General features: G+C 40.7%; 1 protein-coding gene across 14 annotated transcripts in view; it reads left to right on the forward strand.

Moving 5' to 3' along the window:
- The window catches only part of GIT2 (GIT ArfGAP 2), a 49,841-nt gene that overhangs the window by 11,096 nt on the left and 12,474 nt on the right, over positions 1-26,271 (forward strand). For 6 of the 14 annotated variants that reach the window (XR_003611320.2, XR_003611321.2, XR_003611322.2 and 3 more), the window contains 10 exons: positions 376-470; positions 8,085-8,130; positions 9,262-9,313; positions 12,520-12,592; positions 12,787-12,884; positions 14,632-14,743; positions 17,624-17,766; positions 19,752-19,901; positions 23,467-23,715; positions 25,332-25,421. Coding sequence is in view for 10 of the 14 variants with exons in the window: in XM_028116577.2 (XP_027972378.1) it covers positions 376-470; positions 8,085-8,130; positions 9,262-9,313; positions 12,520-12,592; positions 12,787-12,884; positions 14,632-14,743; positions 17,624-17,766; positions 19,752-19,901; positions 23,467-23,715; positions 25,332-25,421 (1,108 nt within the window). In the remaining 4 variants the exon portion in view is untranslated. Of the gene's footprint in view, positions 1-375; positions 471-8,084; positions 8,131-9,261; positions 9,314-12,519; positions 12,593-12,786; positions 12,885-14,631; positions 14,744-17,623; positions 17,767-19,751; positions 19,902-22,135; positions 22,914-23,466; positions 23,716-25,331; positions 25,422-26,271 lie in introns of those variants that run through there. The other 8 variants (XM_028116579.2, XM_028116578.2, XM_028116580.2 and 5 more) reach the window with 8 other exon arrangements.

Raw genomic sequence — 26,271 nt, forward strand, 5'->3', positions numbered from 1 at the left:
GGTTGGAGCCTGGATATCTACGTGTTTTTTAAAGCACTTTAGTTAGTTTTTGAGAACCTCTGCTCTAGACCATTTATTAGTTTTATTTCCTACCTCATTAGATGAAGTTATTCTTTATTTCTCCCATAAGTCCTTCATTCCCTTATTAAGTATTCTGTTCTGTAAATTAATAAAGGAAGGGGGTAGTTCAGATTGTGAAAACAGTTTATAAAGGTGGGAATCAAAGTAGACCATGACAGTTTACCTCACACAAAAGGTTGATTATTCTAAGAAGTCATATTTGGTAAATTGCTCAGGTGTCTTGGAAGCCATCTCTGTACTTTAGAGCCAGTGACTGGGGAGGAATATAAATGGTACTTTGTTTTCTCTTGGTAGGCAAGGAGGGCACCATGAGCTGGCAGAGCGCCTTGTAGAAATACAGTATGAGCTGACTGACAGACTAGCCTTCTATCTCTGTGGCAGGAAACCAGGTAAGTGAAAGGGTAGCAGTCTCTCTGCACCTTCAGTCAGCCTCTCGAAAAGCAAGTTGGAACACTGTTACCCAAGATCTCTACTTTAACATATCCTTAAGAAAATTGCAAATAAGGATTTTTATTTGAAATAACTGTAGCATTTTCAGTTATATGTGAAAGGTATAAGGTCAGTCAAAACTCCTTGAATTTTAGTTTTTAAGACTTTAGCTCCAGAGGAGTAACTATTTCAAGAATCAAAGAGCATAACTGAACCAAAATTGAACGTGCACCATAGTTCTTATGCATAATGGGACTAGGAATGGAAGAGCAGAGCAATAACTTACGTAGTTATTTGAAGAATTCTTCTATCTAAGGAATGGAAAAGAGTCCAAAAATGAACTTTGACATTAGCCAAGTTTATTTATGAAGAACTGGGGTCAGCAAACCATGGTCTGTGGGCCAAATCTAGCCTGTCACCTGTTTGTTTAAAGTTTTGTTGCAAGATAGCCATGCCCATTTGTTTACATATTGTTTGGCTGCTTTCATACTACTAGAGCGGAACTGGCTAACTTAGTAGTGCATGTGACTCAATCTTGGGGTCATGAGTTTGAGCCCCACATTGGGTACAGAGATTACAGAAAGAGAGAGAGAGAGAAGGAAAGGAAAGAGTAGGTTGAGGGGCGCCTGTGTGGCTCAGTCGTTAAGCGTCTGCCTTCGGCTCAGGTCATGATCGAGCCCCGCGTTGGGCTCCCTGCTCCTTGGGAAGCCTGCCTCTCCCTCTGCCACTCCCCCTGCTTGTGTTCCCTCTCGCTGTGTCTCTCTCTGTCAAATGAATAAACAAAATCTTTAAAAAAAAAAAAAAGTAGGTTGAGTAGTTGCAACAAAGACTATATGGCTACAAAGCAAAAAATATTTACTGTCTGGCCCTTTACAGAAGGTTTACCAATCCCTAATTAGAATATCCACATACACCCATACAGTGGTTCCCTAACCCGGTTGTATGATGGAGTTAAGAGCCTCTGGTGTGATTCCAGTTCCCTGTGAGATGGGATAAGCACATCCCACCCTTTGTTTCCTGCTAAATAAAATGAAAAACCCTGGACCAAAAGCATGGAGTAGCTATCTAAGGACTCTGCCTGGTGGATTAGGGAACTCAAAGTACCATCAAGCTGGTGGTGAGTGTCCTGTTTATTTTACTTCTGATACAGCCTGAAATCTGGAACTACATAGCAGGTGCAAAGAAGCCTTCTCTCTCTGGTCTATGGAGCAGTAAATGGGATCCTACAGACAGAGAATTGGGGGATTCCCCTGGGGGCTTTTTTCCTCTTCCTTCCTTTTCCCCCACCCTAGCCCCTAGGCAATCCTGTGGCTGCAGCAGTGGCAGCACAGCTGCCTGAATCTCTGACCAAAGCGTGAGGAGAATCGTGATTGCTTTTATTTATCTATTCTCTCACCACTTGGCCCAGGAGGCAGAGCCTAACCTGGTCAGTTGCCTGCTAAAAGAAAAATATTAACATCCTCCATAGAATTTAAAGAAGACTTAGCATCTCACAACATAAAATATTCAGAATGTCTGGGATATCAACTATAATTACTTGACAGAGGAAGAACCAGGAAAATCCCAAAGACTTGCAGGGGAACAGGTAGTCAACAAATGCCAACCCCAGATGACACAGATGTTGGAATTATCAGACAAAGACTAAAACAGATAGTAACATCATGCTTTGAGAAGTAAGTGTGAATGTTCTTGAAGCAAATAGAAATATAGAAGGTCTCAGCAGAGAAACAGACCCAAAAAGAAATGCTGAACTGAAAAATACAATAACTAAAATTTTAAAACTCACTGGATGGGCTTAATAGCAGATTGGAGATGACAAAGAAGAGTGAATTTAAATAAATCACTAGAAATTATCCAGTTTGAGCAACAGAGAGAAGAAAGAGTAGGAGGAAAAAGAAACTGAACACAGAGCCCAGGGACCTATGGGACAATATCAGAAGGTCATGTTTGTATCCTCAGACTCCCAGAAAGAGATCAGAAAGCTTGGTGCAGAAAAAATACTTGAAGAAACATGGGTTCAAAACTCTAAATTTGGCAAAAGACATAGACTTCAGATTTAAGAAGCTCAGAATCCCAAATAGGATAAACTCAATGAAATCCTTACTCAGACACATGAAAATCAAAGTGCTGAAAACCAAAGACAAAACATTTGAAAGCAGCCAAGGAAAAAAAATGACAATATATGAAAAGACAGTTGTTTGAATGACTGTGGATTTTAATTGGAAACAGTGGAGTTGAAAAGGAAATCGAACAATTTTTTAAAGTCCTGAAAGAAAACTATCAGTTCAGAATTCCTCTTCCAGTGAAAATAGCCTTCAGGAATGAAGGCAAAATAAAGACATTTTAAGTTGAAGGGAGCTAGTTTTTCTAACAGAAATGTGAAAGAAAGTTCTTTGGGTAGAAGAGAAATGATACCAGAGGGAATCTGGAACTTAAGGAGTGAAATAAGAGCAACTGAAATGATAAATATCTGGATAGATATAATAGACAGTTTTCCTCCTAAGTCCTTTGAGATATGAGACAGTTTAATGCTTGTCTGGTGGGGTTTTCAGCATATGTCAGTGTGATATGTTTGATAAGGATGACATAAAAAGGGGAGCAGGTAAAAGAAATATGGAGGTGAGGATTTTACATTCTTAAGATGGTGAAATATTCTAAGTAGACTAAAAGATTGCATGTACTATAATGCATAGTACAACTCTTAAAAACAGACTATACAATGATAGGTAGTCAAAACCTCTAGAGATAAAATGAGAGTTAAAGATTACTCAAATAACAAAAGATACTTCAAAACATTCCAAAAAAAGAGAGAAAGGAGAGAAAGAGGAACAAAAACCCGAGGCCCAAACAGAAACTAAATAAAATCATAGACTAAATCCAAACATATTAATAATTACATTGTTATGTTAATGATCTTAAATGTACCAAATAAAAAGAAATTGTCAGAATGGATTTAAGACAAAAAAATGAGCCCTAATAAATATATGCTGTCTACAAGAAACCCACTTTAAATATAACGATAGAGGTAAGTTAAAAGCAGAAAGGTATAAAAAGATATATCCTGCAAACACAGTAAAAGAAAGCTAAAATGGTTATATTATCAAAGTAGACATTGAGGGCAAAGAAAATTAGCGGGGCTAGAGAGGGACATAACTTGGTGATGAAAGAGTCAATTTTCCAAGATGTAACAATTCTAAATGTGTACACACCTAGCAACAGGGTTTCAAAATACATGAAGCGAATTTTGATAGAACTAAAAGGAGAAAAGGTTAAATCCACAATTCTTGGATATTCAGCAGTCTTCATTTAGTAATAGATGGAACTGGTAGATAGAAAATCAGCAAGGATATATGGGACACTTGGCTGGTACAGTTGGTAGAGCATGTGACTCTTGATCTCGGGGTCATGAGTTCAAGCTCCACATTGGGCGTGGAGACTTATTAAAAGAAATAAAATAAAATTTAAAAGAAGAAAATCAGCAAGAATAGCAAACTGAAACCAAACCATCAGCCAACTGCGTCTAGTTGACATTTATAGTGTGTTCTACCCAACATTGTCAGAATACACATTCAAGTACATGTTGAACATTCACCAAGATAGACCATATCCTGGGTTATAAAACAAAGCTTAGCCAATCTAAAAGAATTAAAATCTTACAGATTATATTCTCTGACCATAATGGAATTAAGCTAGTAAAAAATAATAAAACTATAACTGGAAAATACTCAAATGCCTGGAAATTAACAACACAGTTCTAAATAATCCATGGGTCTAAGAGGAAATCTCAAGGGAAATTAGAAAATATTTTCAGATGAATGAAAGTACAACATACTAAAATTATGGGATGCAGCTAAAGCAAATGCTTAGAGGAAATTTTAGAGTATTAAATTCTTACATTAGAACACAAGAAATGTCGGGACGCTTGGGTGGCTCAGTTGGTTAGGCATCTGCCTTCCGCTCAGGTCATGATCCCAGCGACCTGGGATCGAGTCCCACATCAGGCTCCTTGCTCAGCGGGGAGCCTGCTTCTCCCTCTGCCTGCCGCTCCCCCTGCTTATGCTTGCTCTCTCTCTCTGTCGAATAAATAAATAAAAATCTTGAACACAAGAAAGATCTCAAATCCTCAACCTAAGCTTTCGCCTTAAGAAACTATGAGTTTCTTACTGCTTACTCATCCAAAAAGATGAGTAAAATAAACCCAAGCAAGCAGAAGGTAGGAAATTAAGATAAGAGCAGAAATCAATGAAATTGAAAAAGGAAAACAGAGAGAAATCAATGAAACCAAAAGCTGATTCTTTGAAAAAAAGTCAATGAAATTGATAAATGTCTAACCGTATTATAAATAACTGTACACACAAATTAGACAACTTAGATAAAATGAACCAATTTCTTGAAAGCCACAAACTACCAACCACCTACCCAAGAAGAAAGAGATAATGTAAATACATAATCTTATATTTTAAAGAATTTGAATTTGTACTTTAAAATATTCCGTTCAAGAAAACCCCAACCCAGGGGCGCCTGGGTGGCTCATTTGTTAAGTATCTGCCTTCGGCTCAGGTCATGATCCCAGGGTCCTGGGATCAAGCCCCACATTGGGCTCCCTGCTCCGCGGGAGGCCTTCTTCCTCTCCCACTCCCCCTGCTTGTGTTCTCTCTCTCGCTCTGTCTCTCTCTGTCAAATAAATAAATAAAATCTTAAAAAAAAAAAAAAAAAGAAAGAAAACCCCAACCCAGATGACTTCACGGGTAGTACTGTGAACTAGTTGAAGTGGTGTTGCCATGTAACAGTTCAACAGATAAGTTTTATGACTCGTGATTTGCTAGCTTTGCTATTATGATTTTTTTTTTAAGATTTTATTTATTTATTTGACAGAGAGACAGCTAGGGAGGGAACACACACAGGGGGAGTAGGAGAGAGAGAAGCAGGCTTCCCGTGGAGCAGGGAGCCTGATGTGGGGGTTGATCCCAGGACCCTGGGATCACGACATGAGTCAAAGGCAGATGCTTAATGACTTAGCCACCCAGGTGCCCCCTGCAAATATGGTTCTTAGTGTTAGGAATTTGCATTTCAAGTTTTGCACATAAAATGAGACTATTCTACCAAACATTTGAAGAAATAACATCAATTCTATATGGTATTTAGAAAATAAAAAAGTAGGAAACATTCTGAAGTCATTTTGTGAGGCCGCCATTACCCCGATACCAAACCCAGCAAAGATAGCACAAAAAAATAGCCCTCGTGAACATAGACACCAAAATCCTCAACAAAATGTTAACAGATTGAATCTATATATATATATATGATATATATATCATAACCAAGTAGGGTTTCCAGATGCTAAAACTAATATGTGAAAATCAATGTGATTCATCATATTAACAGACTAGAAAAAGAAAACCATCAGTCTTACCAGTTGATGACGAAAAAGCATTTAATAAAATTCAGCATTCATTCCTTCATGATAAGAAAAAACTTAGCAAACTTGGACTAGAAGGGACTTCCTTAACCTGATAAAGAGTATCTGTAGAAACCCACAGCTAACATCATCCTTAATGATGAAACATCGAATGCTTTGGCTTGAATATCAGGAACAAGGCCATTCCTATTCAACATTGCCCTGGAAATCCTCACCAGTGCCGTAAGGGAAGGAGAATAAAAGGCATACAGATTGAAATGGAAGAGATACAACTAATCATAAATAAGATGGTTTCAATGTAGAAAACCCCAAGGAATCCATAATAACGTTCTTAGAACTAATAACTGAGTTCAGCCAGGTTGCACAATATAAGGGAAACAATAAAAAATAAATCATATTTCCATAGATTAGCAGTGGACGATTGGAAACAAGCTAGAAAAACAATACCATTTGTAATAGCTCCAAATTAGATGCTTAGGTATAAATCTGACAGAATAGTCATGGGATCGGCATGCTGAAAACTACAAAATGCTGCTGAAAGAAATCAAAAGACCTGAATTAGTGGAAGAGAACTGTGTTTATGGGTTGGGATACTCAATAGAGTCGATTCTCCACAAATTGACTTGTAAAATTAATGCAATTCAAAGGAGTTTCTTGTGGACATAGATTTGCTGATTCTGAAATTTACATGGAAAAGCAGAGGAACTAGAATGGGACTGTTTTGCAAAAGAAGAATGTGCGCAGAATCACACCACCCAATTTTAACTCTCGCTGTAAAGCTCTGCTGAGCTCAAGACCATGGTTATGGAGAAGAGACAGACATACAAGTCAATGAAACAGTAGAGAGAATCCAGAAATAGACCCACACAAATATGTTTAGTTGATTTTTTGAGAGTTGCAAAGGCAATTCAGTGGAGGAAGAAAGTCTTTCAAGTATATGGACATCCATGTGCAGAAATACAAACTTCAGTACCTCCCACGTGGTATAAAAACTAACTCAAAATGGATCATAGATCTAAATGTTTAGATGTAACACCAAAAGCACAGTCCATAAAAGAAAATACTGGTAAATTGGATTTCATCAAAATGCTACAATTAAGAGAGTGAAAAGACAAGCCACAGACTGGGAGAAAATATTAGGAAATCACATGTCCAACAAAGGACTTGGGTCCAGAATATTTATACCTAAATACGTAAAACTCAACAGTAAGAAAACAAACAACCCAATACAAACTGGGCAGAGACCATATCCAGATGCCAGATAAGCACATGAAGTGAGATGCTCAGCATCATTGGCCATTAGAGAAATGCAAATTAAAAGCACAATGAGACACCACTACACACCTATTAAAATGACTAAAATTTAAAAACCTGCCAAAGAAACTGACAACACGAGTGGGAAGATGTGAGGCAACTGTAACTCTTACATTGCTGGCTGAAAAACAAAATGATAGAGCTACTCTGCCAAAAAGTCTAGTAGTTTCTTACCAAGTTACATACACATTTACCTAATACCTACATGACCCGGCAGTCCCACTCCTGGGTATTTATCCAAGAGAAATAAAGACTGATGGTTACACAGAAACCTATATGTGAATGTTTATAATGCCTATTTATTCATTGGTATGTGATCAACAACCTCCAAGAAGCTAGGTTGGGACTGGGTCAGTAAGCATTGTGGGAGAAGGCAACCCCACCCAGATCTGCCAGGACCACTTGCCCCAGCCCTGATGGTTTTTATGCTAATTGATTAATTTGCAGGTGAGCCACCAAAGCCCAAGGGTGCTCCCCCATCCCACATGGAGAGCTGATAAAAGCCTGCTCTCAGCTAATTTAGCTCCCTAAAAGTTTTGTCCATGACTGAAGATCATCAGTTACACTGGGAATGAATGGAAATGTAGGGTTAGAGCACAGTCTTTTTGTTTAATGACGTCTGGATCTTTGTAGCAGAAGAAAAATGGGAATATGATTCTCGCTACTAGCCAGGTCTTAGGAGTTTGTAGCCAATTTGCAACTTCTGTCCCCCCCCCCAATAATTCATAATTATGGGAAACTACTAATTGCCAAACATAAATTGAAAAAATTATGGTGGTGTTCCTTTATCGATCTTACCAATATTTATATAAATAAAACTTTGGCTTGATTTCTGTTTCAGATCACAAAAATGGACAGCACTTTATAATACCTCAAATGGCAGACAGGTAAGCCATTGAAATACCAATCAATTTTATCTGTCACGATTATTTCCTTGGTTGTATAGTGTTTTAAGTGTATTATACTTTGTATTTAACAAAGCCCATACATTTTTCTCTTTTATGGCTATACAATTTGGAAATAAGACGGCTGTAAGTAAACCACCATGTAAAACTTAAGTTTAAAAGAGTACAAGTAACAAATTTACAAGTAAAATTGGAGTTAGTGATATTGTCACGGTTTTAGCCAGTTGTGACAGTATATTGTGTCTATAGGTTATATCACAGAATATTTCTGTATTGTAAGAGAGGATATTCTTTGTAACAGGGATTGGCAGAATTTTTAAGGGCTAGATAGTAAGTATTTTAGGCTTTGTGGGCCATACAGCCTCTGTCACAACTACTCAACTCTGCCAGTTGTAGATGAAGACATCTGTGGACATTATGTAAATGAAGGGCGTATCAGTTGCAAGAAAATTCCATTTCTGGGCACTGAAATGTGAATGTCATATAATTCTTCCTATGTTATAAAATATTTTTCTTTTGCTTTGGGGTTATTTTCCCCAAAACCACTTAAAAATATAAAAACCATGCATAGCTCATGGGCTGAACAAAGAAATGGGCTATAATCTGCCAACCCCTGGTCTGTGAGGTTAGCTGAGTTCACAGCTGCAGGGATGAACTTTAAAACCTTATTTATCCAATTACCTTTGCACAGATACTGTCAAGAGTTTATGAAACAGATAGCTGCTATTCCAGATGTAATCTTGCCATTCTGGTTTTTCACATTCTGCCCTTTTCATATTTCCGTCTGTCATGCTTTTTTTTTTTTTAATACTTCACGAATTGTGACTTCTCACATAAAGGGCCGGGGGATGAACCATCAGTAGTTTTTGTCTTTTAGTTATTCAGTGATTATTTTTCTCTGTCCCATGTTACATGACTATGATGTTTCTAAAAGCTACAAGTTCTTATGTTCAAAGTTTTCTCGCTAACTCTAATGGGCTATAGAATTTTTGTTTCTGATCATGTCCCTGAACTGTTAATTAATGTCTTGATGCTTTGGCTATCTTAATGTTCTACAGAGCTCATAAAAATGGTTTTTATTTATTTGCTTATTAGTTTTGTACATTTTCTTAGCAGCCTGGATTTGTCTGAATTGGCAAAAGCTGCTAAGAAGAAACTTCAGTCCGTGAGTATCTCTGTTTCCTAGTGAAGTTCAGTGTGGGAAACCGTGCATCCTGCTAATACCTGTCCTCAGCCCATTACCTGCCGCACCAGATGACTTAGTTTCATACTCTGGGATGTTATAAAATCCAAAGCAGAGCGTTGAGTACATAGAGAAGAAGACGGAAAGTACTATTTGTACGTTTAGTAGATCCAGTTTATCGGCTCTGCTTCAGGTGGTGGCGTTTTTCTCTGTCATTCCGAAAGCGAAGACTGTGCATTTGACGTGAGAGAGTTGTTTCTCCTCCTGAGGGTTCCCTAGTTTCTCTCAATGTAAATGAATGGGACGCATTTTTAGGGATGCCTTCCGGTACCTAGGGAAAGACACGAGCTGTTGTTGGAGTAGTGAGTGGCGCAGATCTATGTGCTGCCATTTGGAATCGGGCCACGACCGTCACTGTTTTGCATAGCCCATGTTGTCCGTCAGAGCTTTTTAAGTGTTTGTTATCAAGGGCTGGTGGTCCTGCCCGGGGTGCGTGCTCAGAGCTCGCCCAGTTCTGCAGGGCCCGGCCTCCCTTCGGCCCCTCTTCCCAGCCTACCCATCTCAGCCCCAGTCAGGGCCCCGACAGAGCAGCTTCTCTGGGCACACTTCCTCTTAGTTTGGTCCCCACAGATGAGGCCTCACCGGGGTGCTTCCCCAGCCGCTTTAACCACCAGATTGCCCGCCTCAGGCTGTTCTCATAGCTCTCTGGATCAGAACCAAGATTCTTAACTTATTGTTGTGACCTTGAAGGGTGTCCTCCAGTGCTCACCATTCAGTTTTTGCCCTGCTTTCCATCCGGTTCCTCCTGCAAGTGTGCATGCGTGTGCACATGCGCAAATGTTTTTAACTATTTCATTTTGGGTTAACACTCTCTGAGGCCACCTTCAGGTCCTCTCTGGGAATCTTCTCTTTCTGCAGTGTTCTGCTTTCCCAGCTTCCAGCCCTTTTGTCATTTAGCTGAAATCTGACCACCTTGACAGTGTAGGTGGGAGTTTCCCCAAGCCTGACTCTGAAATTGCCTCTCCCCTTTACTAGCACTTTACTAGCACTTCATATAATATTAAGTACTAAATATCACGTAAAATGAATTTATCATTACTAGTATTTAACTGTGATATGAAATAAATGTATTTTATACAATTTGGTGTCTCTGTGTTCTGTATCTGTGGTTTTGTGTGTCTGTGTGTTTTATCACCTTTCTTAAATTAAGGAGGTCATATGGTAGGATGATTAAGATGACAAGCTCTGGAATCAGCACTAAATAGTCTGTGATTTCCTTTTAATTACTTAGAGTATATAAGCCAATTTTTATTTTAAATAATTCAAACATTATTGGTAACACTCAAGCTCCCTTTGACCTACATTTGCTAGGCTGAAAGCTGCATGAAAGTTGGGGTTAGGTCTGTCCTATTTCTAGCGTGTGGCAGGCACTAGATAAATATGTGGAACTGAGTTGAGTACAGCTCTCAAGAACTCGGACTCTGGGTCAGACTGGAGCTCATCTCTGACAAGCTCCTTAGCCTCTCTGTGCCTTGGTGTGCTCTCCTGGAAAAGGGGGCTAATGATCTGATCCATCAGCGGCTTCACATCTGAACTGCTTAGTGAGGATGGGCTGCTGTTATTACTTGTTGACCCCACCCCGTGGTCTCCTCACAGGGGACAGCTGGACTGGTGCCACATCAGTGTTCATCCTACGATATCTCCCTCTGTCCCTCCCTAATGAGAAGCTGAGAGAAATATAAGACTAATATATTTTTTTAAATTAGTAAGTGTTAACATTTGGAGAGACTTAAACTTGGATCTTGGGTCCATCACTTGCTGGCTTTGTGACTTTAGGCAAGCTCCTAACTTCTGTGCTTTAATCTCCTTGTCTGTAAAGTGAGATAATGGTAGTTATCCTATCTTCGTAGAGGTTTTGTGAGTATTAATGTGATGATAGTAGCACAGTGCCTGGGATGTAAGCCCTCAGTCAGTGTTGCTATCGTAGTTACTGAATAATAACCTTAGCTTGTAGCCCCTTACTGGAAAGAGACTGGATATTTATGACGCAAGTTCAAGTTCCCAATCCCTCATCACTTTATCCAACAAAAGGCACTCAGAGTTTATTTTCAATTATAAATATAAACTAACCACACTAGAGAAAATGTGGAAAATGGACAAAGGGGAATCATTCATTCACTATATTCTTAATGGACTCAGGCTCAATATTTTTATATATTTCTTCTAATCCTTTTATATGCATATCATTTTTTTGAATGGAAGCTCAATCATAATTATAGAATTTTATGTTCTCCTTTCACCCAACAGTGTCCCCATCTTAACAAGCTCCCACGAGGTCTGTGTAGCCAGCCTTTTAAATTGCCACATAAAATACCTTCTGGGCAGTGTGTGACTGGATATTTACTGGGCCCCATCTCAGTGCCAGGTACTGTGTGGACATAAGGAACACAGTAGGGAATAAAATTCAGTGTCAACTAAAAAGTGACAGCCATCAAGCATCAGGGTATGTTTTATGAGGAAAAAAGTGCAGAGAGCTGGAGCCATCCTGGTGGAGGATTAGCCTCACCTGGATTGAAGAAGACCCTAACTGTCCTCCCCATCCCAGTGGCTGCCAGCGGGTGTGGAGACTGTTTTGTTGGCTGACACTGCGCGGTGCGCTGATGAGACAGGCTGTCCTTTGTGGGGGGTGCGGAGTTCTTTCCAAGATTGGAGGCCTGCTTTCTGAAGAATATAGCGAAGAGACTTACTGAAAACTGGGGTTAGTTTCTGCAATGGCATGTTTTATCTTCTCCAAATGGCATGTTTTGGCATCTCTGTCCCACCAAGGGTTTAGGATCCTTTGTATTTGGGGGCACTGACAAACGCTCAAGAGCACAGAGGGGGCTTTAAAGGGTGATGTCACGTGGAGAACTGGACCCTGCATTTCAGATGACTCTGCCCTCCTTTATAGCCTACCCCTGTCTGCCTGTCACAAAGGAGTGAGGCTGCTGTGGGGGGCAGATACTGCTAGAGGATCCGTACTATTCTGGAAATGTTATTGTCTGTTTCACAGTGGGTATTTACTAAGCGCTGGCTTTGGATAAGACAGTGGAGATTAAAGGGTGAATAAGTCACAGTGCCCACTCGTTCTCCTAGCGTTAATCCTTGACCCTTGTGTTCCTAATTTTTTTTTTTTTTTTCACCTGCAGCTAAGTAATCATTTGTTTGAAGAACTTGCCATGGATGTGTACGATGAAGTTGACAGGCGAGAGACCGATGCAGGTGACTGAAAGTGTGGCTCTCTCTTACAAGCTTCTGTTGTTGATGGGCAGTATTTCTACTGCCCTGGTGATGCATGTTGTCAACGTTTACTTTTGTGTGTGTTGGTTTCGGAGTGTGCTTCCCCAGAGTCTCCCTAGAAGCAGTGGCACACCCATGGTGATAAGATTCTATCTCTGGCTCTTTCCTCTGGCTAGTCTGGCTTGCCACGCAAAACCACAGCACCCTGGTAACCGAGACGACTGTTGTCCCCTTCCTTCCGGTCAATCCTGAGTACTCTTCAACACGGAACCAGGCAAGTGGCTGAGTCTGAGAAGTAACCAGTGGTGTTATTTTGGGAATGGCTGATACGGTATTTAATTTTCCCAGGACAGGTATTTTAAAGTTTTGGATTGATTAAAGCATTAATGTCTTCTACACACACAAACACGCAAAACTCAAGAAATTGATAAGGAAAGCAATAAATGTAAATCGAAGATGAAAAGAATATAAAATAATTCACAGAAATATAAATGGCTTACAAATGTGAAGAAATGGTTAACCTTACTGGTAATCCAAGAAAGTAGCCTAAAGGCATTCATTAAAATTTCATCAATCAAATACTCCAGGCTGGTAAGGATATAGCAAAATGGGCTTTCTTATGCTATAGATAAGAGTTTACATTGCTATAGACTTCAGAAAAGTGATTTGTTAACTGATTTTAAAAGCCTCAAAATTAAGTCCATCCTTTCCTACAGGTAATCCTTATTTGGGAATATATGCTAGTAAAATAAAAATAACAAAGGTTTATGCAGTGATTTTCATCAAAGCACTGTATAAAATAATAAAGCATTAAAAACACCCTAAGCCTCTGTCAGGAGGAGAAAGGTTGAGCAAATTGGGAAGGCCTTTTAATTTTTATTGATTAACAGCTGTATATAGTGACGGAGTCCCAGCATCTAGGCTATAACTTTATCTTGAAATTTTAAAATTTTCTTCCAAATCAATATTTCATTACTGGGTCTACTTCAGAATTGAATTGATAATGGGAAAAAAAAAAGCATCAGGTAGAAACATTTTGGTTTTGTTCACAAAAATAAATGTGCAAGGTGTTAATCTAGTTCTCTTATGTAGATGGCTCTGCCTTGTTTGCAAGGAAAACGTTGATGTGTGCCTACCCTAGACTGCGGTGGTATTCTGATCATGCTTGGAAGTCTTTGCTTGGGAGTCTTGCTCAAGTCTGACAACAACGTGATTGGTTTTTTTTTTTTGTAATGCAAAACCAAATTTATTTCCATGCATAACAGTGAAGATTGGGATACTAGATTAAAAGGAAAGCAGTCTTCTGTCAAATAGAGATCAAGATTCTTAAGTAGCTGCCTTTGGGAACTACAGCAATGGAGGACTTGTTGTCTTGCCTTCAGATGTTAAACCTCTGCCTGATGCTTCCACAGGCTCTTCAGATGTGCCTTCCTCCGCAGTCAGCCTTTCTAATTCCTTCTGATAGCTATGCTGGTATTCCAGATACTTTATGTTCCTCTTCTGTTGAACCAAGAACTTTTTCAGGAATTCTAAGAGATCAGTTTCGCTATTCTTAGAAGCCAAGCTCTTCAGCTCTTGTAGGTGCTTGTGTAACTCTTTTTCCATCTCCAGAGCAGTCACTATAGCTTGTAGGTCAGTTCCCCAGTACTCTATGTCAGGCCTCTTAGTCACCGGAAGGCAGATTTTACTCTGACGCTCTTTTAGGTATTTTATGAACTGCTTTGCATGTGCTCTCTTCACTCTGCTTGGTCTTGGAAAAAGGGGACATAAACAGGTGCATCAGACTCTTCATCATAGTAACAGGTCATCGTAAAATAAGCATCACTGATGTTCAGCTCATAAGATGCTACATAATTAACAGCAATCCTACACGCCTCACAGAGAGGTTTCTGAGCCTGGGATGCCACGTCAGCTTTAGGGAAAACCGGGCATAAAAAGCGCTAACGTGATTGGTTTTATGTGAATATCTATGCATATATTTTCACATTTGGGAATATTTCCAATTATTTTCTCACTCTCAGGGCAGACAGAAACTCGCTCGGTTTAATGCCCATGAGTTTGCCACACTGGTCATCGACATTCTCAGTGACGCCAAGAGGAGACAGCAAGGCAGTCCTCTTTCTAGTTCAAAAGGTAACTGTTTCAAGCTGCTAAAATTTGCTTCTTTGGACTTCTAAACTCAACACAGGTATTAAATTTAAAATTATAAATTAAAGCAGTCATCATGAAAAACTTACCTTTTTGAGCCCTGATGAATTATAAATATTTCAGTTTTATTAACTGCTATTCACATTTATCCAGTATATGTTTTTTCCTCTTAGATCACCTATCTTCCTATAAAATTGCATCCTGAAATTAACCCAGAAGTCTGACTTAGGTCTTATTAGAGGGCAGAAGAAAAATCAGCCCTCTTGATTGATACTTCAGCTTACCTGTTGTTGCTTACATACAGAACTGAGCTCTAAATAAGAAAATTTGTTACTATAAATTTGAGATGTCTGTGGTGAGAATTATTGTGGTTTAAAATTGTAGAGAACACCAAGCCCTATTTCCAAGGTGCCCTGTTGAGTCTAGTTTAGTAGCTCAGCGTCCTGGCTCTTCCATACTTCTTCTTCTTTTTTTCCTAATTATAGAAGTAATGCATTTTTAATTATAAAACAGAAGAAATACATACCATAAAAATTGTTTTCAGTTAGCATAGTATTCCCCAAAGACAGTAATCATTAACTGACATTAGTTCTTGATTTTACTGGTTCAACCAGGAATAAGCAAATTCTAAGACAATGTACTAAATTTTGGTGAAGGTGCAGTGATAAGGGTCCATACATAAATTTGAAATCTCAAAATGTACATACCCTTTGATTTAGTATTTTTCTTTCTAGTTAATTCGAGGGGAAATGATCAGAGATGTTATATGTATATGTAACACTGAAAACATTAGAAACAATAGAGTAGTGAGAATCACGTATTTGAATAGTGCAGACTTTTTTTCCCAATGAACATATGATGACATAATATAAAGTAATAAATTAGTTTAATAGTTTAGTCCCTATTTTGTAAGGAAAACATTTATACACACATATATGTACAAGTAAATATACCACATTAAGTACTGTGTAAATACATAATCAGTCCTCATCTTTTGCAGATCCCATATTTGCAAATTCATCTATTCACTAAAACTTACCTATAATCTCGAAATCAGAACTTTCATGGTAACTTGTGGACATGTGCAGAGAGGCAAAAAATTTGAGTCAATCAAAACACACGTTCCCAGCTGAAATTGAACAAGGCCATTTGTATGCCTTTTTGTCTCAACTGTCATGCTGTTAACAAGTGTCCTTTTTAGGTCTACTTAGTACCATGTTTTTATATTTTTGTGCTTCTTGTTGATGATTCTGCTGTTTAAATTGGCCCCCAAGTGTAGTGCTGAAGTGCTTTCTGGGGCTCCTTAGCACAAGAAGGCTGTGTTGTGCCTTATGGAGAAAATACCTGTGTTAGATAAGCTTTACTCAAACATGAGTTGTGCTATTGGCTGTGAGTTCAATGTTAATGAATCAACAATGTATATTAAAGGTGTCTGAACAGGGAGGCGCCTGGGTGGCTCAGTCAGTTGGGCGTCCGACTCTTGGTTTTGGCTCAGGTCGTGATTTCATGGGTTGTGGGCTCGAGCCCCATGTCAGACTCCGCGGTCTGCTTGAAAGACTTTCTCCCTCTGCTCCTCCCCTGTTCATGCTCTCTCACTCTGTCTCTCAGATAAATAAATAAATGTGTTTTTAAACAGTGGCGTCTAAACAGAGGCACACGTAAAGTAAGGCTTGTGCTGACTGGCTATAACAAAAGTGCTATGAGCAAAGGCCGGCAGGGACCTGCCCTGTTTTCCCCACGGAACAGTGCTTCAGGGTTTGCTAATTCAGTCGTCATGGCAGCTCTGTGTACCATACCGACTGCAAGTGATGACGTGGACTCTTTGTATGTTTAGGGAAGAGACTGGAAAGGTATAGACCAAAACAAATCAATGGCTGTGATTGATTACCATTAGTTTCAGATTTTCTTTTTTTTTTTAAGTTTTTATTTATTTATCAGAGACACAGTGAGAGAGGGAACACAAGCAGAGGGAGCATCAGGCAGAGTGAGAAGCAGGCTTCACGCCGAGAAAGGAGCCCGATGCGGGGCTCGATCCCAGGACCCTGGGATCCCACGACCCGAGCCGAAGGCAGATGCTTAATGACTGAGCCATCCAAGCACCCCTCAGATTTTCTGTATTGAGTATTACTTCTATAAATCAGATGATACATGCATTTTAAATACTAATTTGAAAAATTAAAATTCCTTATTGGAAATCAGAGGTGAGCTTGAGTTAGTTGCCTCAGAGAAATTGGAGAGACTTAGATAATTTGTGAAATCCTTTATTCAAAATGTGTGAGAGCCTTTGGAATCATCCCTGCTCCCCTGTAGACCATACCTTCCTTGTGTGCATGTGTGTGTCCAGTGGGTTGTTCTGTTTTCCCCTTTCTCTCTGGCAGTCAGCCAACTAAATGCCAGCACTCCTGTTCTTTGAGCACCAAGCTTCTAGGCTCCGTTTTAGCAGTCTCCTTTCAGTGACATTACCTTGTAAACAAGTTATAGTTGAAATTGAATCACAGTTAATTTTATATTAGTTATGACTTTAGTTCCCTGATTTGGAACTATACTCTGTCTCCTCCAATGATGAGAAACTCAGGAACCTACCTCCTCAATCTGAGCAGCACTTTCGCAAACCACCTAATTAATTTGCCCACATTTGGTGAGTGATCCAGAGGGACACTGAAATGCCTCTCTGCAGGTGATAGTAGACCCTCTGTCTGGTTGATAACTTGCTCTATGATTCCTGTATTGGTGTGAATATAACATGGCTATTTCTGTCATTTTCTTTTAGTCTTTAAATGGCTAAACCCGAAAATCCTCCCAGTGGATTTTAGGGGAAACAGTTTTTTTAAGCCTGAAGAAAAGTTAATTTGCTTCTATTAATAGACAATGTGGAGCTCATACTGAAAACAATCAGTAAGCAGCACAGCGTTGAGAGTCAAGACAATGAGCAGCCAGATTATGACAGCGTGGCCTCAGATGAAGACACGGATCTGGAAGCTACTGCGAGCAAAGCAAACAGGCAGAAGGTGAGGTGACATGTTGTTGCACACAGAAAGGGAGAATGTGTTTCTTTTTGGAATCTTTCCTCCTACAAAATCGCCTTATTTGTAAACCACAGTGAAAAGTACTCTGGAGATAAAGTTGGGTTTACTACTAGCTTGGGCCAGCAAGGTAAATCGTTTTAAAATAGGAGGTCCTGTGTCCCTAAGTTGATTGAATCACAGCCATACCTCAGCTGTGATTTTATAAAACTTGTGAGGAGGGGCTAATGTGTTTTATTCCTTCAGCAAATGTTTACCAAGTGCCTTCTCTGGATCATACTCTCCCAAATGAGGCCTAGTCCCTTTCCTGTGAGGCTGTCCCTGCCTAGTAGGAAAGAGAACTGCAGTCAGAGGTACAAAGGGATACATGTCATAAGAAACAAATGGAAGCGGAGGGTAGGGGTGTGAAAGGAGCCCCAGCTTGTTGGCGAGAACAAGTGTCTCGAGGGGCAGGAGGGGGGGCTGTGTAAGTGGGATGTCTGTCAACATGTGCCTTAAAGGATGCATGGGATTAGGTATGTGGAGAGGCAGGGGAGGGTGGTCTAGGCAGAGAGAAGGTAAAAGAGGGCATCTGATACAACCCGCTCATGTGTAGAGACAGCCTAAAAGGAGTGGGACTCACAGCTGTAGCAGAGGCCGGGGGTCACATCCTGGAGGAGCGTGACGTCAGACAGAAGAGTCCACACCTTGGCAGGCAGTGTAGAGCCCAGGAAGGGCAGGAGGGCGATGGTCAGTAATTTTGGTTCCTCTCTTTGGGGAGAACTGTTCTTGGTAGGTCAGAGAGCAGAGGAAGGAAACCCAGTTGGGGTACTGCTGAGAGGCCGCCCTGGAGCCTGTGCTGAAAGGGTCCAGATGGAAGGGAAGTCACAGTAGCCGAGTGAGTGTGGGCCCAAGGAGAAGGCAGTGGAGGCCTGCTGGTGCACCTGCTGCTGAGTCCCCAGGACCTCGCCTCAGATCTGGCCCACAGAGGAGCTCAGCAGACATTTGAGAATGGACAAACAGGAAGACAGATAAAGAGGTCTCAGCAATAAGTTCGAATGTTTGAAGCGGGGACATAGACTTACAGAAGATGTGTCCAGAGTTGTCCAGCTCACACGACTGCAAGAGGGATAGTGCCATCAGTAGATACAAGGAGTAAGGGAGGGACAGCAAGAGTCACTCGTCCCATCTGATACGCCCCTGCCCAGTGTCCCCAGAAGCACCAGATTCAGAGCAAAAGCCAAAGTCATGACGGAATCCTACTGACTGGCATCCTCCTCTCTGCCTTGCACACCTGCTGCCTCTAGCTAAGCTCTGCTGCTGGCTAGAACGTTCCTCCAGACAGCCACTGGACTAATGTCCTTCCAGCTGTTACTCATGTCTCACCTACCCAAAGGCTTATCCCACCTGTCTCATTAAAAGGCACCCACCTTCACCCCTACTTCTCTCCCCAGCCCCTCACCCCGCTTCATTTTCTCTATTTTCCATAGCATTTGTCACCTGCTATCATACTACATAGTCACTTATTTTTATTTTGTCCATCTCCCACTCTTCTGGGGTGTAAACCCCATGGAAGCAGGAATCTTTGTCTATTTTCTTTTTTTATATATCCCAAGTCCCTAGAACATTGCCGGATGCTCAATACAAATAGGTTGGAATGAAGGAATTACTGAGAGAACGAATTTAAAAAAAGAAAAAGGAGCAAGAGAAAGGCAGGGAATACAAGACAAATGCACCGAGAGTCCTCGTCAGACTAGATTTGTGGCCGCACTCCCTGTTCTGTTAGAAAATATTGACTCTAATTTAACTTTTTAGGTATTACAGTAACCCTACCTTTATGCTTTATTTTTGCATTCCTCCCAGAAGCCTTGATTTGGTTTGATTAACTTTGCAGTCCAACTGGCATGGTCAGAATTTGAAATTCTTTAGCTGTGAGTCTTGAATGTTATCATCATCTCAGATTGTGAACATTTTCCCCAATTTATTTTTAGAGCCTAGATTCAGATTTATCAGATGGACCAGTCACTGTGCAGGAATTTATGGAGGTCAAAAACGCTCTAGTGGCTTCTGAGGCCAAGATACAACAGCTAATGAAGGTGAATAACAACTTGAGTGACGAGCTGAGAATTATGCAGAAAAAGGTAACACGTTAATAAATGCCAGGATGATTGACTCTTTAACCCCGTAGTATAAGAAAGAATCCCAGGCACAATGCTGGTGGGCAAAGGGGAGAGAAGCAGTTATTGTAACAGACCTAAAAACCTTTGGGCCAAACTTTTTGGAAGCAGTATGTATTTGGATCTTTCAGACGAAGTGGTTTTGAATAGAAATAAATCCAGAGTAAGTTTCCCAAGCAGTTGGCACAGAACAACCTTGTTGCAGCCACCCTTGCACTATGCCGTGCTTCCTGAGAATGTGGATGCACTCCTTCCTATTGCTCATTCTAAAGAATCACACCATGAAGACAGAGCAGATAAAAGCCCTGAACAGGTGTCTGTGCTTTTCAGCGCTCCATGCAAAGGTTGCCATCCCTGCTCACTCGTATTCTCAGTTGTTACCCACCAGCTCTGGCAGCTCTGTCCCACATCCCCGCTCTGTTTTTCACCAGTACTTAACTAATTTATGATGTCCTCAGAGCCTAGAGCAGGGCCCGCCACAGAGTAGGGACTCCATAAATATAAGAAAACGTTTTCATTTGCACTAGTGAGAACTGTACACTTAGTAAGAAACAATCCCATTTGCCTGGCATTTTCTCATTTGCTGCCTTTGGGGAGAGTCAGAAATACATGAATATATTAATCCCTAAAAGGAGTGTGGCTACGAGTAGCAAGGAATATGCTTGGGAGGGAGATTGTGTGTGTAACTCTTTATGAGACAGCTGTCCCTGTCATTCAGTTCTCCAAATTGAGGTTTTGTGCACTTCCCTTAAACAGAAACAAAACGAACTATGTACCTGTGTCTTAATTCTGCCATTTGAAGTGATGTTTCAGAATCATTATCAAGAACAGAGGATAAGGTGCACTCCCTGTGCAGCTGGGTCCTTCCCAATTGTGTCCCCTAAAGGAAGCCCAAGGAACTAGAAGGAGGTCTGTCCCCTCTGCCTGTCAGGGAAGGACACTGCAGTGTACTCTCGCCTGGGGCTTGGTCTAGGATTCTTTTGGTGTGGAGTTGTAGATGATTTTTTTTAGATATATGGCCCCAGACCTATAATACTGCCTGATGATCAACCAGATTTTAATTCACCCCTTGTTCTGGGCCAGCCTGGCCCCATCTAGGGCTGGTGTGCAGCTGTGAACAGGGCAGACCAAGAGCCCTTCTGTCTTTTCTGAAATATCTTTTGTTTAATGAATTACAGTTTGTCCCATTAATTGCACTAATAATTTTTGTTGAGGTGACTTTTTCTGAAACATGCTTACTTTGCCAATGTAAATCAGTCTGCTAAGTATCACTTTTTTTTTTTTTGCTATAATGCTCCTTTAGTATTTGTAGAAATCACCAGAGATAACCTCGTATCTCTGAAAGCAAACATCTTGAGACTTAAGAAATGCAGAGTGAAATTATTTACCATTGCTCATGGATTATCTCAATTCCTAGAAACGCTTTTGATTTCTGGAGCTATTGAATTACCTGTAACTTCTCATTTCCTGTTACACTCCTTCCAAACAAACACTATAGTCTGATTCTTATTAAGATCAGCATCAGTCACATTCTAGGACATCTCTCTAAATACCAAGGACTAACATTTTTTAAAATCAAGACGAACTCGTGCTCAACAAACACATTCAAGCAAAATCTGCACTGGATGTTTTAGAGGCATGACAGGTGTTAAGATGAAGTTTCAGATTTCAAGGCATTATCTAAAAAACTCTTAAGAGAAGGTTTTTGCATAGGCACATGACCAGACACCCTAGTTGTTCGTGGCGGGGCATGTGTCACTTTTGCTCCTCACTCTCTGGACTGTGTCCATTTCACTTTAAGACATGGGCTCCCTAATACATAGTTTGACAGGCACCTTATGCTTGTCTCTATCCTGGAATGTAGGAATTTTCAGTGGCTGCTTGTCACTTTGCAGCTGTTCTTTCTTTGGGAAATGAGTTGCAGATAGAAGTTAAACCCTATAAGCCTTTGTGGTGTAGAAGCACTGTCATTCCTTAGTGGATCATACTTGGAAAAAACAGAAATGAGGGTGTTTCTGTGGCAGAGGCAGTATAAATCAGACTGTCCCAAAAATTTGGCACTATTACTATAAAAAGTATATAGAATTTGCTTGTTTTGCAAAGATGTGTTGGTTTTATTTTAAAATTAGGTAAAAGTTTTTATATCTATGTAGTTGACAAAGTAGCATGATTTGTATCTGATCTTTCATATTTAACAGTTGCTTGGAAAAGATGCTAATTAATGAAGAGGAGCAGCCACTATTGGTGTATTATTCACAGATCGGTGCTTTCTAAATAAAAATTGAAAGTAACTCCTAACACTGAATGGGTTTGCTGTTGAAAAAGTAATGATCTTCTGGTGCAAATACATTTGCTTGCGGACTTAAGCCTTGGCCCTGGTGGGGAATTTGGTCAGAGTTTACAGTCTCTGTCAAAGAGTAGACAGCTGAACTTACACCACACCCAGCTTATAAAATGTCATGGAAGATGAAGGAGCACCAGAGGGAAAGGACACTGTGCAGACGGGACTCAGTTAATTGTGTTTCAAATGCCAGACGCTAAGGAGTAACACGATTCCTTGCTGATCCCTTAACTCTAATTCATCAAACACCATGAAGCAGCCTGCATGTGAGGAATGGAAGGAGCAATCAGGGTCTCCAAGTGACAGCCTCTAACTAAAATAGGGTGGTGCCAGGCAGATTAGAGTATTTAAAGCCGACACCACCGAGGTCGTGTTTTTGGTTAACAAAGCCCAAGGAGAGAGAGAGGCCAAATATTCCGGCCCTGGCTGAAAGCTGATTGATCACCAGAGGGAAGAAAGCGTGCTACGTGGAACATTCAGACGAAGATGTTAACGTAGTTCCATAGGCCTCCAGTTTTCTTCATGATATGTTAATATAGCAAACTTACCATGATTTGGTTCCCTCTCTTTTTTAAGAAGTTCTAAATTGTTTGGAATATCAAGAGTATTCTGTAATAAAAATTTGTTGATCATAATTTTTCTTGTTGGCTTTTTGGGAAGCAGTAGCCCATCTGATTTTTCATAAGCTGAACTTCACTGTCTTTCTTGCTTTGCAAAGCAACTCTGGTTATCTTTGTGCTGCTTCCATGGTGTCTGCTGGCATTTTTGGCATTTGCAAATTGCTCAGAGCTCATTTGAAAAGCAGGTTACCTAAATCTTCATGATCTCAAGCTCTTGCTTGAAACAGCCTTAGAAGAATCCAGAGTCCGGCTCACCTGCAAACATTTCCCAGGCCCACCATGACCAGTTTTTAAGTGGTTAGACATTTCGTTTTTTAAAAGTCCAAACTGTAACCTTTCTGCAATGAGAAATCAAGCCTGTTTAATTTGCTTGAGTGATGAAGTGAGTTGATGCGTGTCACTCATTCTAGGAGAGCGAGTTCTTGTTTGTAGTTGCCTGTAACTTTCAACCCAGCTAGCTGTTACTGTTCTTACTGTTTAAAGCTGGTAGTTGTATGCGTTTACTTGGTGTTTGCTTTTTCTACTTGCTATAGAAAAACACCGTCCCACTGCCAAACATTTCTTTCAGCTTCAAACACTCCAGAGTGAAAATTCGAACCTCAGGAAACAGGCCACAACCAATATATATCAGGTGCAAACTGGTTCTGAGTATACAGACACTTCCAACCACTCTTCCTTAAAGCGACGTCCGTCTGCCCGGGGCAGTAGGCCCATGTCCATGTACGAGACGGGATCAGGTCAGAAACCATATCTCCCAATGGGAGAAGTGAACCACCCCGAAGAGAGCAGGACGAGACTCCAGCCTTTCCCCGCGCACGTAAGTAACACCACTGGCGCTTCCGCTGTTCACTCTGTCCAGCCTGACTCCTGCACTCCCTCTTCTGAACCTGCAGATCCCTGTGTCTCTGCTTTGCCAAATTGGGCTAGGAGAGTTATCCTTGTGTTTGCTGTATTAACATGTCAACAGATGCTTGTTGTACTCCTACAGGCAGACAGGGCCATTGGCGGAAAGTTTTCCAACAAAGTTCAGGATTCTGGCTCCTGTTCAGCACCGCCCCCCCTTCCTCCCTCATATCCATAATATCTTTCCCAGCCAGTCAGTACTGGAACTTTTTTTGTAACAAGCTTTCTTCCCCACTTCTAAAAACAAAAACAAATGGTAAAGGTCACCAGCAAAATTAAGTGCCATCTTCTTTGAGGTAGACAGATAGGTGCGCCTGTGTGAAATGGAGCCCTTAGAATTCAGAGTGCCTTCTCTGCTCCTCCTGGTGGAGCAGGTAGTGTCTGCAGCCTGGGTGTGCGGGGTAGGTCTGGAAGCCTCCAGGCCTCCGCAGCCTCTCCATGTGTGGTCAGCCTGCTTGCTTAGCTTCTGCATCCCCCTCCTCCCCTTCATGGAGACAGCGTTGCTCTGTCATTTCATAAAAGGGAAATGTAAAACCTCTATACCGATTTTACAAGTATTGTATGCCAAAGATTGCATTCTGTAACAGGCTGCTAACCATCTTGTTTTACAACAGAATAAGTATTGTGTTGTGGGGTTTTCAAATGTTACATTTCTTTCGAATTAATTTATTTTAAAAACCCATCTTTTGACAAAATGTTACGGACATTTTGGAACTTACGCTTTTTCAGAGAGTAGTATTTATCTTTTATGAATGTGAAAGTTGTTATTTCTTCAGTCAGATTTTATAGGAGTTTCCAAAAAATTCTCAGAGTAAATGCAGAGGAAAGGATATGGTCTAGTAAATTAAGACTTGGTTTAATTTTGTCAGGCTTCAGTGTGGTAAAATTTCAGTGTTATATTGTAGTTGGGGGTCCGTTACTTCCACTTCTTAAGTTGTTTGGGCTAAAACATTCTAAGGCAATTGATTTGGTACATTTGGTGTAATGGAAATGTCATTGAACTAACTTAAGGATCTTATTTTTGTATAACTGAAAACAAAAGTTAGGAAAAGCAACTTTTGTCAGTTTTCACAGTATACTTTCTAATTTTAGAAACATTTAGAATGCAATGTCATTTTATTGCTAAAGTTCTGTATCTGTACTGAAGAGTAGCTTAATAACCTATACCAACTGAACCATTCATATAGTTTCTTATTTCAAGTATATCCTGATTAAAAAACAAACATTTGCTTAAGGCTATCTGACAAAATTAACAAATTATGTTAGGTGTTATCTTTTCTCTTATGGAAAAGTAGCTTTATAAATTCCAAGTAATTTCTGGGAGGCATCTCACTAAAGGAGTAAACATTTCTGGGGACCTGTCATCATCTAGCATGGCACTGAGCCTGCCTGTCACAGAAATTTCAGCATTGATCTCACAGAGTGAGTTTGTTTTTAGGATTCTTTTACTGGGAAGCCCTGGGTAAAGTTGGTGTAGGGTCTTTTGTTTGTTTTGTATTTTCCCGAGTGTGTTTCTTTTTCCCCTTCCAGATCGGGAGGAGTGCGCTTGTGACCTCCTCTTCGTCTCTGCCTTCCTTCCCCTCCACACTTTCCTGGTCGAGGGACGAAAGCGCCCGAAGGGTTAAGTACACTCTGACCGATCTGCTATCTGAGGAGGGGCAGTGCTCCTGGGCGCTTTGTGCTTCTCCTGGCCCTCCTGTCCCTCCACTAACTGCCCTTCTGTCCTGCATGAGGCAGTGCTTCCCCCAGGTGTCTCAGCACAGTGGCGTGCGGGCACGCGTGCGTGCACACACACACGCACACACGCGTGTCTGTAGGAGGTGGTCTCCCTTTTGTCTAACCCCACATTGCTCCATTTCACTTAATATTTAACAAAGTTTGCAATTCACCCTATAACATTTATTGAGAACAATACTGTCTTTTTAAACAATCAAAAACAATTAGCTGGCTGCTGGTTAAATACTATAATAGGGCCACTGTGTCAAATTTGTCCAGAGTAACAGTTGTCAGATTAACACTAGTATATTTGGGCTAACTGAAACACTAAGACACCGTGCTTTATTATTTTGTGTTGTTTTGCCTGTTGACATTTTTTATGTCCATGCCATACCTGACACACCCAGCTTCTGCAGTCCCCCTGCATCAGAATTGCAACACGTGCCAGCATTGGAGGTGTAGGCAGCTGCGAGTATGGAGCAGTTCACTTAATGAGTTGGTTGAGTCCAGCTTGCTGATGTATATTTACATTCCCTATAACAGTATGTGATTCAGGTAAGCCCCTTTTAGAGTAGGCAGACAACAGTCTCAAGCGCCTCCTCCATACCCAACCTTTTGGTAAGTCAGAGTGTCCCAGGGACTTAGGTGACATTCCTGCTCCCAAAGGCACTGTCAATTTGAAAAAATCCTTTCCTGTGGCGCCTGGCTGGCTCAGTCGGTTAAATGTCCAACTCTTGATCTCAGCTCAGGTCTT

Source organism: Eumetopias jubatus, unplaced genomic scaffold (assembly GCF_037043125.1).
Source record: "Eumetopias jubatus isolate StellerSeaLion01/CBP00866 unplaced genomic scaffold, mEumJub1_p1.0 scaffold_16, whole genome shotgun sequence".
Lineage (NCBI taxonomy): Eukaryota > Metazoa > Chordata > Mammalia > Carnivora > Otariidae > Eumetopias > Eumetopias jubatus.